This window comes from Vidua macroura, chromosome 1 (genome assembly GCF_024509145.1).
Source record: "Vidua macroura isolate BioBank_ID:100142 chromosome 1, ASM2450914v1, whole genome shotgun sequence".
NCBI lineage: Eukaryota > Metazoa > Chordata > Aves > Passeriformes > Viduidae > Vidua > Vidua macroura.
This window is the reverse complement of record NC_071571.1, coordinates 145240196-145255736: the sequence shown is the minus strand read 5'-3', so window position 1 is coordinate 145255736 and position 15541 is coordinate 145240196. Positions and strand designations below refer to the sequence as shown.

At 36.9% G+C, this 15541-nt stretch overlaps 1 protein-coding gene across 3 annotated transcripts in view; it reads left to right on the top strand.

Moving 5' to 3' along the window:
* ADCY8 (adenylate cyclase 8) overlaps positions 1 to 15541 on the top strand; it is a 117585-nt gene that overhangs the window by 56625 nt on the left and 45419 nt on the right. For 2 of the 3 annotated variants that reach the window (XM_053992682.1, XM_053992665.1), the window contains exons 5-6: positions 5762 to 5889; positions 14866 to 15024. In XM_053992682.1, coding sequence (XP_053848657.1) covers positions 5762 to 5889; positions 14866 to 15024 — 287 coding nt within the window. The remainder of the gene's footprint in view (positions 1 to 5761; positions 5890 to 14865; positions 15025 to 15541) is intronic. The other variant, XM_053992674.1, reaches the window with a different exon arrangement.

The window sequence follows — 15541 nt, the reverse complement described above, 5'->3', positions numbered from 1 at the left end:
GGCCACTACTAAACCACATCCCTAAGCAGCACATCCACGTGTCTTTTAAATATCTTCAGGGCTGACAACTCAACCTCTTTCCCGAGCAGCCTGCTCCAATGCTTGGCAACCCTTTAGATGAAGAAATTTTACCTAATATCCAATCCAAATCTCCACTGATGCAACTGGAGGCCATTTTTTCTTGTCTTATCTCATTACCTGGAGAAGAGACTGACCCTCACCTGGCTACAACCTCTTTCTTGGCCACCTGAGCACACCCTGGCTCATGTTCTAATGTTGTTGAGCAGTGCCCCACGTACTTGAATCAATTAAGTTCTAGAAACTCCTAAGGGGCAGAATTTCCATGCCGAATTGTTCCTGCCTTAGCTAGAAAGAAACACCTTGAATCTTTCTCAAGGGGATTTCTGTCCCTGAAATCACTTAAAGCATAGTCTTCTAATTAACACGAGCTGCCAAGGAAAATTGCTCACCAGACACAACAGTCACAGCAGTTTTCTTCTACAATATGTCAAGGAACAAAGCTGTCGATATAATAAATTATAAAGCTCATTCACCAAAGTACATCAATTCCTTCTGCAGCATGAGAGACCTCAAACCTATTTTTTTTCTGGCAGCACAGAGAAATTCTAACCACTCCATTATAGGTTATTCTAAAGAAAAAAAAAAACAAAACATTCCTTACATAGTATGTTAAAATATGTAGAAAATGCTTCATATAGGGCCATACTTATGTATTCCCTAGTTCAGGCAAATGAAAGGCTGCCATATTTTTCCCTTTATGTTTATAAAAATTTTAAAAAATCTGTGTAACTGTGTATCATATCTGGTCCTCTTTTTTGCCTACATGACCAGGCGTGAGAACCCCTCTCCATCTGGCTCTCTCAAGGTCCCAGTTCTCTTTTCCAACGTGACAGAGCTGCAAAAGAAGGAATTTGGATTGAGCTCTCTCACCAACCTGCCCTAAAACAGACTGCTGGTTAAGAGCTTTGGCCTAGCCCCCATTCATGCTGAGAAATGAGGTTTATCCAGGTTTCCTCTGCCTTTAGCACATGTTCCAGGAACTGAGCTATTGTACACAAAGGCCAAGTCCCTTCCTCCTTCCACTCTGGCTGCCTTTTAAAAGAAGATTTAGGTGTATGACTGCTCTTTGTTCTGTAGTTCAGTTGCAGTAATTTTTCATCCCCAGTATTCTAAACTTTGAGCTTGAAATTATAAAACTTGCAAAAAATTTTGAATTTTCTGTGGTCTGTTTGCTGTCCTATGGGGTTCCCTTCAAAACGAGGTAAAATTATTAATTCAGCACTGGCAGAATTGAAAAAGTGGCATAGCTTATAAAACAAAATCACTTCTTTTCCCTTGTCAGAAATTTAGCCCAAGGAAACAAGAAATATTAATGAAGTCTCTGACTGTGTCTTTCAGTAACTTCATATTTGAGCAAGTCATTTCTGCAGCTCCACCTTATGCCAATTTGCTTTGCTTCCTTTCCAGTCACTAAGGGTATATTTAATAAGCTCAAACATAAATCATTCACCACATATGAGGTAATTATTTATGAAAAATCTGCATATTTTATTTTTCTCTGGATTTAGGTGAATTGGAAAAAGGTTTCTTACCAATTGTGGGTGAATTAATCTAGAATTATTATTAAAAATAGTTGGGTATTTGAGTCTGCTCAATATCCTCAGGCAAAAAATTTTGATTTAAATTGATCTTGGCAGAATCAGGCCCCTTAATCTTCCACTTGCAGCAAATGAAAAGCTGCAAATAAGGGGAGAAAAGAGCCCCTATTTGTGACATGCTGAGATTTTAATTGATCCCTTCAATAAATGCTATTAATGAATGAGTATTGGAAGGGGTGTGAGACTGATGGATACTGATGTGAATGTTTGTATAATATTAGCTGTCATTTACATGCCCAAGGACAACTTCTAGAATTGCATATGAGAAAGAGAAGAGGAAAAGAATAAATTAAAGAGGAGATGATAATAGCCTCAGAGTGGTGTAAGAATTTAACACTGTTGTGAAAAATATTTCCTGTATCAAAGTTCCTGTATGACAATTTTCTCTTATTTAAATAATTTACTCATTTTACACTTTCTTCATACATATTTAGACTTTTCATTCATTTTCATTTAATATCAACTTGCCACTCTCAGATACCATTGCAGTGAGATGATTTTAGGAAGTGGGCTTGAGCTTTACAGTGTGAGGAAAATCTTCATTGATACTAATATCATTTTATACCACTGAAAAGTGGGCAGGCCCTGACAAAACTCAGTCTCTGATTTAAAACTAGAGCATGGCTGCCCACATTATCCATGAATCTAGCCTTAATGCTCTTGTACAACCAGTCTGACAAAGCTTTGAGTCTAAACTGTAGATGTGATTAAGCTATCGAGTCATTTGAGGGAATCTCAGGAGATCAGGCAGTTCGCCTCTGCCAAAGGCAGATACCATTAGCCTCCTGTCCTTCTTGAGAGTCGCTGAATTATCTTCCTCTAGATGAAATATTTCCAGTGATAAAAAGCCTATAGTTTACTTTTGAAATGAGTATGATGGGAGTAATTAGGGAAGAATAAAAAATGAAAAAGCAATGTAGTCAGGCCATAACAAAGATCACATTTAGCAGTCATAATAATTTGATTAACAAGAAAAAAAATAGGAAGACAAAGAGTCATTTAAAAGCTCCCTGTGGTTTCTTATGCCAGTAGAGACACCTTGCCCGACCCCTGCGATGTTCCACAGGACATAAATCTTATGTCATATTTGTTAGTCCTGTGTGGGTGTGGATATTCTCACTTCAGTCAGAGAGAAAAAGAGAAAGATTTCTGCCAGACTAAGCCTGGGAAAAAGTCCGAGAGGAATGTAAATCATCTATTATCTTGCTTTCCATTCATATTTTTTATAGATGTGTTCTACCACACTGACCTAAGTCCAGTATACCAGTCAAGTGAAATGTTTTTACTTTAAGACCAATTCAATGGAATTAATGTTCACGATGTTCTCTATAAAAGAGAGAAGTGCTTTTGAATAAACACTCTTTTGCCTTCTGAAATCGTGCACGTCATTTCACCCGTCCCTGACTCAACCCCACTCGTCATGTGGGTGTTTCACATACCCAGGGTCTTAGAGATACATGGTGAGTTTAGGTACAGACAGCTGAACTGAAGCCCAGCCAACAGCTTTAGCTGTGAGCTGAATTTGTCCCCAGGCTTCCCCAACTGCCTTGCCTGGCTCTCCTTGGGCTCCACTGCTAGCTGGCATAGGGATGCCTGACACAGTCATCTCTGCTTGGATATTGCACTCCGCAGATGACTTCCTGAGCTTTGGCAAATGAGTCAGGTGACATCACATGACAAGGAAAAGAAAACATTCATGAGGAGTTGAATGGATTTCCTGTGTGAAACACATGCACTCACATTTGCATATATCAGACCCTCATTAGCAGATCTTGCCATGTGTTAAGATTCTTATTCTTACAAAAAAGCACATCCCTCTGAAGTTTGTCTGTTTTATTCTGAATTTCAGATATGCAGGAAGGTGATATAAGTCTCATCTTAATTTACTTGAACCAGCACTTCAGCCAGTTTAAGTGAAGCATTAAGAATCAAACAACAGTCTTATCCTATTGAAGACTATGGTCTTTAACTGTGCTGAAATAATTCTCACTTAATAGGAATTTCCCATATCATCAGATAGGTATAATAAATGCTGAAATTAAAAATGTAAATAAAAATTAAAATATAACAATAGTTGAGATATATATTTCTTCTTTCTTTTATTCCAGTCTTTCTTTCCTAAACATTGACTGTTTTTCCCTTTTTCCCCCTCTATTCTACTATGAGGTTATTATTTGTAAAGTATTTGCAGTGGCTCTGAATGAAGCGCTGCCTTTTGATTTATTCCACCTCAGTCAAACCAATATGACATTATACACGATCCTTTTACTTTGTAGATGTAAAAACAAACATCACTTATAGTAAGAATCAATTGAATGGGACCTTTGGAAAAGCCCAAGAACTCTAGAATCTGTGGTTTATATCTTCTTCTCTTTGCATTTTATCTAAACAAGGAACACAGAGAGAAACTTAAGGAAGGCCATTTACTGTTTGACATGCACTGATTTATGTCATTGAGTCCTACCTACTTGTCAATTAACTTTTATGTTTCATAGTTTCACTCTACAGTTAAAAAAATAGGTGGGAAATGTGGTAACATCAGATCTCTAATTGTTTCCATTGAGGGGGAGCAGTTTAAAAAGAAAGTTTTTTTGGAGGGGTTTAGGATATACAATTTCATTTGAAGCAATATGAAAAATTGCCAGTGTTCTTGTGTGGATCTGCAGAGGGGCTGAAAAGAAGGAGGAAAGAGGAGAGTTACATATGAATTTTGACATTTTAGAAGCCTGAGCTCAGTCTGGAATTTTGTGTGAAACTTGGATAGCAAAGCATTGCTATCCAAGGCAAGCATTGGTTTTAGCTGGAGACAACCAAAGCTTCAAACACAGTCAGTTCCTACTGATGGTTTAAGGAGATTTTAGGGTGAATCAGCTTACTTTGGCCACATGCCCAGAGCAGATTTTACCCTTGCTGGCATGCTTAAGGCTTCAGCTGACTTGTCAAAAAGCTTTGGGTAAAAGTGTGTAGATTTCGTGTGTCACCCCAGGATTGTGCAAGGCTTGTCTGAGGTTGACTGCAAACCTTCATTCTTCCTAAGAAAACTTTGAAGGGAACCCATACTTGATTCCTGGGAGAAGCAGCATTCACACTTGCTCTCTTGCTAGATTCATTCATTCATTCACACTTGCTAGATCTTAAATTTTTTGTTTTGAAGGTCTGCTACTGCAGCCTTTACTGATTGATTATTAATACTACACTCAATATTTCAATGACTCTTCATCAGAAAAACATTTCCTTGCCACATCTTGTAATGTTCTCTGTTCCTGTGCATTGATTGCCTCCTGTGAGGGCCCAACCAGCAGAATACATTGGGCAAATTTACAGGTAATCTTGGAATCACATGCTGGTCTGGGAACTGCAAAATTTCAGCAGCTCAGGTATTTCTGTTCACTAGGAAAGGATCTTCTAAAATAATGATCAAATCACACAATTATATTCTGTTTCAGTATGTAGTGATACTGTTAATATGTATTTTAGGAATTAAATTCACTATTTGCTTTTAGGGTAAAGGATGTCTCTAGATGGATGCCAAACATCATTTCTCCCAGCATGAGCCTGATGCAGGACAGCTTCTTTGAGATCCTTACCATGCAGATACTTGATCAGTTCCTATAGCTGTTGGGAATACTTGAGTGTGACTGCGGAAACTGTAGGTGGGAAGGGATTTCAGTGGGAGGAAAGAGGTTTTTCATTTATTTCCAGTGTAAAAAATGGACAGGAAAACATGCCCTGGAGGAACATAGCTTAAATTGGGTTATTCATTATCTCAGCTGGCATTTCTGAAGCCTTGGCCTATGTTCCACCTAGCTCTGATAAAACCTTCCTCCCCATCAGCAAGAACATCTCTGATTAGCATAAAAGAAAAATCACTGTAGCCTTTATTTCTGCAAATGTAAAGGTATTTTATTTCAAAATTGATATAAACCACAGTTATACTAATGATAAGCAGGAAACATCCAGAAACAAGGTGGGGGTTTGTTTGTTTATTTTTTAACAGTTATTTTTCAACTACTTTTTACTTTCACCTTAAAATTATGAAAAAATATGCAAATATTTTCTTTCTCTGATACATTTGTGTGTAGGAACATCATTGTCTCAGAATAAAGATCCTGGGGGATTGTTACTACTGTGTGTCGGGACTCCCAGAACCTCGCCAGGACCATGCACACTGCTGTGTTGAAATGGGGCTCAGCATGATCAAAACTATCAGGTAATGCCTTTTTCTCCCCTTGATTCATTGTTTCTGGCAGTGTTCTGAACTTCTTACCTGAGAATGCTGTCATTAGACAAGTAATTATCCTGTTGGTTCAAAAATCTCAGCATTATCCTGCAAAAAGGACAGGGCTTTTTTGATCCATGTAATGCATGGGAACAGTTACTGGAATTATTTTATTAACCTGTGCTACTTCAGAGATGTAACACAATAGCTGTGCATGCAACTGAGAGTTTCACAGCTCTTGGCAGTTCTCACTTTGTACTGTTGTCAGTTTCAAGAGGAGACTGGAGAGGAAGAGTCTGAATTGCTTCCTATAATCCCTTTAATAAAATTAAACCACAATATAAACACAACATAGACAGCTTTGTCTATCCTTTAGCTTGGAAACTAGCTTATAGACAAACTCATAAGTACTGAGATTTTCCAGATGAACAAATTTTACCTGCTAAATTAGGTTCTTGCTTAAATTCACAAGCACTGGAAGTATTTTAATGAAGGAATGTATTCCCATCATGTAAATATAATTATGTTGCTGTTAGATTATTGTATTTTGATGCAATTACAATTAATAATAATCATGTTTCAGCAGCCTGTGGGTAGAGCTTGTCCAATGAGTTACCATGACATTGGCTGACATCTAGTACTCCAAGAGAGGCTTTGTCCATCTTTTTGAAACGTATGGGTTTTTACTGATACAACATATCAATAAAAAAATTACTGTGCTTATCATATTCAAATTTTTTTTCTGTTGTTGTCTTCCCTAAAACAGTGTTGCCTAACATGAGCATTCCCCCCTTTCTCTGGATATTTTGCTGTCCAATCTCTTTGTCTGCTTCTTGTCCAGATCATTTTGCCCCTTTTATCTGGGTCTCTCTCATGACATACATCAGACAGTTAATGCACACTGCAGCTGCATTACTGAGCTCTTAATAGAGAAAGAATTTGACTAAAATTAATTAATGGAAAATGTAACTGAATAATGATTATGCAACAGTGATATCTAAGAAGGCTGGATTCAATTATCACAGGCTAAATGTTGAATAAAGTAATCAATACTTTGCTTCTGGAATCCCCACAGTGAAAGTGAGACATGAATTAGAGAACACGGAGATGAAAAAAATCTACCAGCATTGTTAAAAATTTTTGGATACACACATCAAATCTTTGCATTTCCTTGGTAACACCACCTGCAGACAACCCATTGTAAGCTCTTTTCTTCTAAGACAGTAAATTTCTCTCCATCTCCTTACACAAGTGGAAGTCTGTAACATCCTGTGCCCTTCAATGAACAGGGTCTTGAAGGCAGCAACCCAGTAGAAATATTGCTCTATTTTTAGTATCTTAAATGACAGCTGCAATCAGTCGGAGCCGTGACACCAAACTCCATCAGAACCTGGGTCATCCATCACAGACTAATTCAGCTCAGATTACCCCCAATTTATTTGATAATCCCAGTATCTGATTTTCTGTCTATGCAGTGAGGATGGTTCTTCCCCCAGGCTTTTCTGTTCAGAGTGTAGGAGCCTTATGTTGCTTATCTTAATGTGTGTTCACACAGTTCACAGGGAGGACCAATCCTGCCATGGAATATTAGAAATACTTCTGTCCCCATTTCTGAGAGAATTTGGAGTTATCTACACTCTATTAATTAAAATTAAAGAAGTAGATATATGTCTCACAGCTAAGATTAAAAAAAAAAAAAATCCTCTTTATGACCGTGAGGTTTTTTCCGCATTGGTCCCCACAGAATTTTAGCATATTTAAAATGCAACAGAAATGACATTTTGATGATTAGAAAATCTTTTCTCAGCATCATAAGATTTCATAAAATAAATATTTTTAAATCTAAAATAATAGGGAGATGACCTAAGATATGCAAAACCATCTGAATGATTGGAGAGCTGCATTGAAGTTATACAGACAAACATTTCTTTTCATTGACATTGGTAATGTTGTACCGGCCAGTACAACCCTTCTGGTGAGGCAGCACCCAAAAAACCCTGTTATCTCAGGATACCATTGCTGAGTACTCCTTCTATTGTCCTTGATGTCTCCATGATCAAAAGGAATGAACAAGAATGTCAGATCCTTTCATTACACAACATGTAAAATAAATCGACATGGACAGACTGTCTCACAAGGGACTTCTGAGTGTTTTCACACAGCTCGTACCCATACAGCTAAATTGTTAATTTATTGTTGAGACTCTACAATTTGATTTCAAGCTTGAGTCTTGCAGCTCCACTACTCTTTTTGCAGATTAAAAGAATGTTTAGAACTCAACATAATAATTCAAGATCATTATTTTCTCTGTAATGTTTTTTTTTTGTTTTTTTTTGGTTTTTTTTTGCATCACCATGCTTTGTTAAAAATCCCATAAAAGAAGCATTATTATTGTTGTTCCAATCTGTCTTCTTGTTCTTTACTCCCTTAACTTGAGAACAATTGATGGGCAACTTTTAACCACAGGAAATTTCCATAGAATCTGATATTTACTCCTATTTACTCCAAAGTAAGGCAGTTTTCCTTTACCACATTTGGGCATGAGAAAAAATCCTTACTTCATCTGTGCTGCAAAACCCAAATACCTGTAAATTCTGTTTATCTGCAGCTGGAAATGTGAATTAAAGTAAAAAGGACAAGCTCTTCACAAGGAGTTTTTTTATTCAACTGGTTTCCACATCTTTTCACATGCAGCAATAATTCTCATCGTGTTTAATTTTATTGTCTCATTGTGTCTAATTTTATTTATCAATGCTTGTCTGTACTGACTGTTGATGGAAATGGGATTCCAGTGGAATGTTTAGTCACAAGATGATAATTCATTTTAACAATTAACATCCAAGCTAAGTTTTTGTCAGGGATAACACCACCTTCTCAAATGTCCTTACTCCTAAAATCTCTGTGACTGGGAGTAGAGGGGAAGGGAGATTGTGTGAGACTCAGATCCTCAAGGATTCACTTTCATACTGTAATGATGGAAATGGTACAATATATATAACAGTGGAAATTAAAACAAACCTTTGTGCTGGTATATTTTTTTGGTAAATCAAGGAGTCCTGAGTAGTTTCATTTGCTGTTTCATTTCCCACTAAAATCATCTGAAAGAGTAACTATTATGACAGAATAAATGGCCCCAGCATGCAATATAGGCTAAACTCCAGAAATTAGATAACAGCTTGTCTTCATTAAAAGTCTGTAATTAAGTACTAATATTAAAGCAAATTCATGAGAGAGGGAAAAAAAGGAAAACTAAAGAAACCCAAACAAAACCCACAACTAAAAATACCTCAATTATTTTAGAAGACTGACTACCCTGGCAGGTTTCCTGCTTTTAGCATGAAAAAACTGCTTTTATTATCATCTGTTGAATATTAACAAAAATCATGAAGTGATCAATTCTTGTTAAAAAATTTACTCAGGCAGTAAAAAAGGCAGGAATTGTTTTCATATTCCATTATTTATACATTATTTAATTATGTAATTATATATTAATATCATTCATCCAGTTCTGGATTCCTTCCATAGATTGTTTTTCCTGTGATCTACAAGGCTCTTCCTATGATGCAATGAGCTCTGATTCACAGAAGAGATCATGTATTCACAAACCCAAAAACTAAGGCTTAACTTCATTTCTGCGTGGTGGTGGAAAGGGATATTGTGACATATTCACAAGTTCAGCCAGCACTCTTTAGACAGGTCTAAGATTGAATATATGTTTCTCACCGAGACTTGATCATATTGTCACCTCCACATGTCTGTTTCAGCCACTGACTCTGAATGGAGAGAACATCAGAATAGATTTTCTTTACCTGTTTTTGCTGTTGGATGATGATATGGACTAAATCAGGTTGAGATGAATGAGTTCATGTACTTCTGTGACCTCTTTGAATGCACCATGAAACACAGACAAGGCCACGTTGGAAAATGGCATAGGACTGTGTGTATATACATATATGTCTATATGCATACATATATGATGATATAGATTTTTATAACATACTTTTCAAATCAAAAAGCAAACTTCCAATCATATTGTGTGTGGTTCCTAGTACTGTATTATTTTCCTGCTTCTCAGAGCAGATTGACATAAGAAAGAGGAATGCAGCAGTATTAACTCTGCCCACGTAGCTACAGTTTCTGTCTGAACTCATCAAGTCAGCTATATTAGTGATAGGTCTGACAACATGAAACTTCTCCAGGTAATAGTTTCTGCCTACATTAGATTACAGTTCTAAATCCAAGGTAAACTCATCCTGGTGCTATTTTAAATTGGCTCCTTGGGAAAATATCTACATTAAATTGCAAATTCCACTTGTGTAAAGTTCATCTACAAAGTGTTACATCCCACAAATCACATTGCCTGCTCTGTACCATTCAAAGTGTTCAGTAACTTAGTGTATCCTGTTACTTAGCTTTTTTAAAATAATGGGTATCTCCTTCACAGACATGACACAGTTCCCAGAGTCACTCTGAAAAGATCACTTACCTCACTTCATCTACTATCCTGTCATGTCAGCACCAAAAAGCATTTGAATTCCTTTAGGAAAATTCTATAATTCTGTTGAGTCCAATCAAAATGTTCCCTATATAACTGAATCTTATGATCAAAGGACATTTCAGTTAGCAGAAGACACAGGAGATCACCTGCCCATCCTTCTGCTCTCAGCAGAGTCAGCTAAAACCCTTATTTACTTCAACCAGAATACATGGACTTTCAAATTTCACCTGTATGAGGATGATAATGACCATGTCTTGATGGGTAAATTGAACAACCCCAAAGAATTTTAGCCATCACTAAGAAAAAGTGGAACAGGCTGGCCAACTCCACTCTTCTGAAGTCATTTTGCTTCCAAAATCAGGAAGCTGCACTCAAATTACCAACTAGAAATGGTCTGGAACAGGATGTGAAAGGGCTTGTTGAGAATGAAAAAGCATTCTGTTTTAAGTATGTCAAAGCATAGTCATAACTGTGCACAACTGAACTGGTCAGCACAGAAGCAGCCCATGTGTCACTTTCAATCTTCAGGGCCTGAATTCCAGGGCATTCAGATTTTTGACAGCTGCAGAAAAGGTTGAAAAGCAAATTTCTGACTTTTGGCTCACCTTCTTCATGCAAATAAGAAAGGTTTCAATTAACACCACAAAAATCAAATACCCATCAAAGAATGCTGACCAGGAGGAAATGCCAAGATCCAATTAAAATCATTGAATATTTTTATCTCTGGCTAGACTGAAATGAGATGAATAGCAAAAATAACACGAGTCACAGTTACCTCATCCTGGATAAGACATCAAAGCACTTGTGAAGGCAAAGAGGGCTGCTTTATAGATCATCAATAACTCATCTTTGTGCATGCACTTTGTCAATGTATCTGCAGAAAGCCTGTGAAGTAGTTGAAGAAAATACATTTTTTTAATTAGAAGCTTCATTGACAGTTGAATAAATTTAAGAGAGAGAAGAACTAGATGTGGAATACCCGAGATTTTGCAAAATGGACTCTCTTAATATTTTTTTCTACATTTTTATATAGTACATGCTATTATTTCTGAGAATTTTTTTTTTCCTGAATAGGTTAGAATTACCACTATTGATGAAGGTGATCCAAGCTTTATTTCAGGTTTTGTTTTTCCTATACCTGAGTGTAAATAAGACCTCCTAAAGTATGTGGTAGTCTGGCTGCTAGAGAGTTAGATTTGACCATTATTAAGTCCCCTTCTATACATAATTTAGAAATCTTTTTCAACCCACATCACTCACAATTTTAAAGAATAACTCCATAATTCTTACATTCTAACAAATCACCTCACTTTTAAACTTTTTAGTTTTTGCAGAGAAATTTTGAAATAAAGCAAACCATTTATTCTTTGTTCAATTTAATATCTTACAACAAAATTTTTATTAAGATTATTGTTTTCACCACAAGTTATCAGCAGTTCTGCTTTCACTTTTGTGTTGCAAATAATAAAGTAATTTGAGCCAAATTAGATCACTCTTGTGCTTTGATTCATGTCCTGGACAGGGCTGTTTAAATATATGTCAGAATTCATGCAATCAGGTCCCTTCCTGCAATTAGTTTCCCACCTATCCACACAGGAGCACATTGCTGTGCATGACAAGAGGAGGTTGCAAAGACAGAGCCCTGCATGTGCACCGGCACTGCAGCAGACAAAAACAGAATGTTCCTCAGCCAAAGGGCGCAGGCAGGAGGCCAAATCCCCTCTGTCTGCTGATGAGGAGCTGAGATCAAATATCACCTGAGCAGCACATAAAGAGTTGCTGGGAGACTGCAAAAGACAAATAAGGCAAGGGGGAGAGGACCTTGACTTGTGTCTGCAGTGCACTGCAGGAGGTGGAGTGGACAGCACAGCTGTGTGAGGTTTAGGACAAATGCAGAAGTCCTGTGTGGTTGATGGAGAATACCAAAGCCTTCTCAGCCCATCACCACATTTTTTATGACAAAGGAAAAGTTAACTCCAGGAATCCTTTGTGAGCACTCTGGAAACAGAGGGGAACATGGCTCAGTTGCACCATCGTTTGTACCTGGTCTCTCCAGTGATACCTGCATGTGTTAGTTCTCATAGAAGATACAAATACAAGACCACAATTTACAGTATTTAAAATGAATAGAATAGAATAGAATAGAATAGAATAGAATAGAATAGAATAGAATAGAATAGAATAGAATAGAATAGAATAATAATCTATTTTAGTTGGAAGGGGCCTACAGTGACCATCTAGTCCAACTGCCTGTCAATTCAAGAGTCATCAAAGTTAAAGCATGTTAAAGGCATTGTCCAAATGCTTCTTGATCATGGGCTTGGGGCATCAATCACCTCAGTAGAGAGCCTGTCACTGTTTGGCCACAGTCATGATAAAGAAATGTTCCCTAATGTCCAAGCTGAACATTCACTGATGCAGCTTTGAGTTATTCCCATACCTTCAGTCACCGGATCCCAGGGAGAAGGGCTCAGCATCTCCTCTCCCCTTCCCCTCCTCTGGAAGCTGTTGGAGAGCAACGAGGTCACACCTCAGCCTCCTCTTCTCCAAACTATACAAACCTAGAGCCTTCAGCTGCTCCTCACAGGACATGACAGCTGGTAAAACAGAAATTAAGTTGGTAAAATAGCATGCGTGTCTATATATGTATAAAGAAAGATTACATAAATAGATGTTATTAAAACATTTTATTAAATTTAAACTCTTCTTATTGATTGCATTTTTCAATGAAAAGCTTTTTGTTCATTTATTCCTCTAAATACAATTATCTTTTATTTCAAGATAAGGAAATCAAATGTAAAATGAAAAATAATTATCTTAAGCTGAACAAAAGGAAAAGGCAGACTGGGGAAACAATCGTGAGGAGTTTTGTGATAATTCTTCTAACAGTTATGAGTGTCAGTTTAGATATTTCTGTAGCATATAAAAATTATTCAAAATAAATGAAAATCTCAGTGGTCTCACTTCTAGTAGCTGCTCTCTCAGCTACTTCAATGTGTGAGTGCTTCAATGTGGAGGAGTTGTTGCATATCCCATCTTCCAGGGACAGGTAATTGTAAAATTTTGATATCTCAAGCCCTCTTGCTTGCATGAAATGAAGAAATTTGTAAATGAAAATTATAAGCTCTAAGTATAAGAATGCAGATAAATCCCTTCTGAAAGTTTCTTTTTTATTATTTTATGATTAACTATTTAAAACCTTTTTCTCTTAGATATCTGAAATATATTGGCCTCCTGATGTGATAAACAGGTCTTGTAGGCAAACTACTGCACTGAGACTTATCATATGCCTGCCTTTCTCCAAGCTTTCATAATATGAAGGGAACAGAAATGATGAATTCCTTATTTTCAAATTTTCACATTTTTGTGCAACTAGTTTCCATTTTAGAAATCTTTGGTTTTGGGTTTTTTTTTTTTTTACCCTTACAAATTGAGCTGATGCTCCATTGCAACAACAAAAGCTCAAGTGTTGAATGCAGAAAGCAATTTACCCTTTTTTCCTCTACGGAGGATCTGTCCAGGTCATTACTGATGCATCTGAGGCAATGGCAGTTAACTTCAGCGAAATAGAGCTGTTTATTCTTTCCCTGCTCTGTAGTGTGATCTTGCTGTGCTTCTATTGACTTCAGTGACTGTAGGGATGAGGCCCTTTACAGAGACACAGCAGGCTTGTAGACCAGCAGTACCAATGTGCTTTTCCTATCCTGAGCAAACAATTTAAAGATTAATGAACACAAGCTCTATTACTATTTCTGGTGCAAACAGTTTTTGTCACACAAACAGAACTGGAAAAGCAGTCTCTTAATAAATATGTTCATTTGTGTTTATTTTTGAGAGGTGAAATGGTCACCACCACCCCACAGAAAGGACAAAACAGATTTTAAATTCACATGGTTGTCATGACAGAGCAAATGGTGTTCTGGCCAAATCTAATGAAAATAATCATTTGACAAAAAGCAACTCTGAAAAATCCTAATGAATAAAAAAACCATTTTTTTAAAATTGAAATTAAGTAAAAAATACACAAGAATATAAAATAATAGACAGGTTTGATGAAAATAGTTCATGTTCCTGAACCATGCATATTGTTCCTGACTGTTCCATACTGTTCCAACAGTTCTGTACTGTTCCTGAACCTTTTATTATTCCAAGCTAAAGCACTCAATAAATCAAACAAGATATTTTCACTCAGACATCTTTTTCACTCTCTACCTTTCCCTTTCTGTCTGATTGAAATAAGAAGTGTGCCACTGAGCCATGCATGCAATTAAGTGCTTTTAGAATAATTTTATCACTACTTCTACCTTTGCTATTTTAAAAGTTCTCTCTTCATTTTACAGGCTAGACTGCACTTTACAGCTAATTGACGTCATATTTTACATCATACCCTTTTCAAAATTATATGGAAAATTGTGGCATATATTTTCATGTCTGGTCTTTTTTCTTTCTTTGTATGTTTTGTTTAACAGATATGTCAGATCAAGAACAAAGCATGACATTGACATGAGAATAGGGATTCATTCTGGATCGGTTCTGTGTGGAGTGCTGGGCCTGAGAAAGTGGCAGTTCGATGTCTGGTCGTGGGACGTGGATATTGCAAACAAACTCGAGTCAGGTGGAATTCCTGGGTAAGGCAAAGTGTATTTCCCCCAGTCAGAAAACTTTGCCAGCGCATTACACTGTTAACCGTGCCAAGAGATTACCTGTCTTACATCGTTTCACCATGACCTTTTTTTTTGCTGTTTTGCAGTTGGCAAGGATTAGTGAGGCTGCAGCCAAAAAAAGATAGAAATGGTCTGCTTGTAGAGCCATTTGAAAAGACAAGACAAAAGTATTTATTTTTCTTTGTTACACTTGATTTTCTCAAAAAGATCAATTTTTTGTTTTCAGCCCTCATAGTCCTCAGAGGTAGCCCAAGTTTCCCAGTTAGATGTTGACCATTCATGAGATTTTCCAGGCTTCATTCTCTCACCTTTTTCATTCAAATGATACTATGAGGTAGAAAGCTATAATTTGTTTTATTTCATAATGCAGAAACGGTGGGAAGAATTATGTGTTCGTGGGTCAATAGTCTAATAACAAGTTATGAACAGCAGGATCTCTGGGAAGTCTTTTGAATAATTTGATGCTTTAGTAGATGTTTTG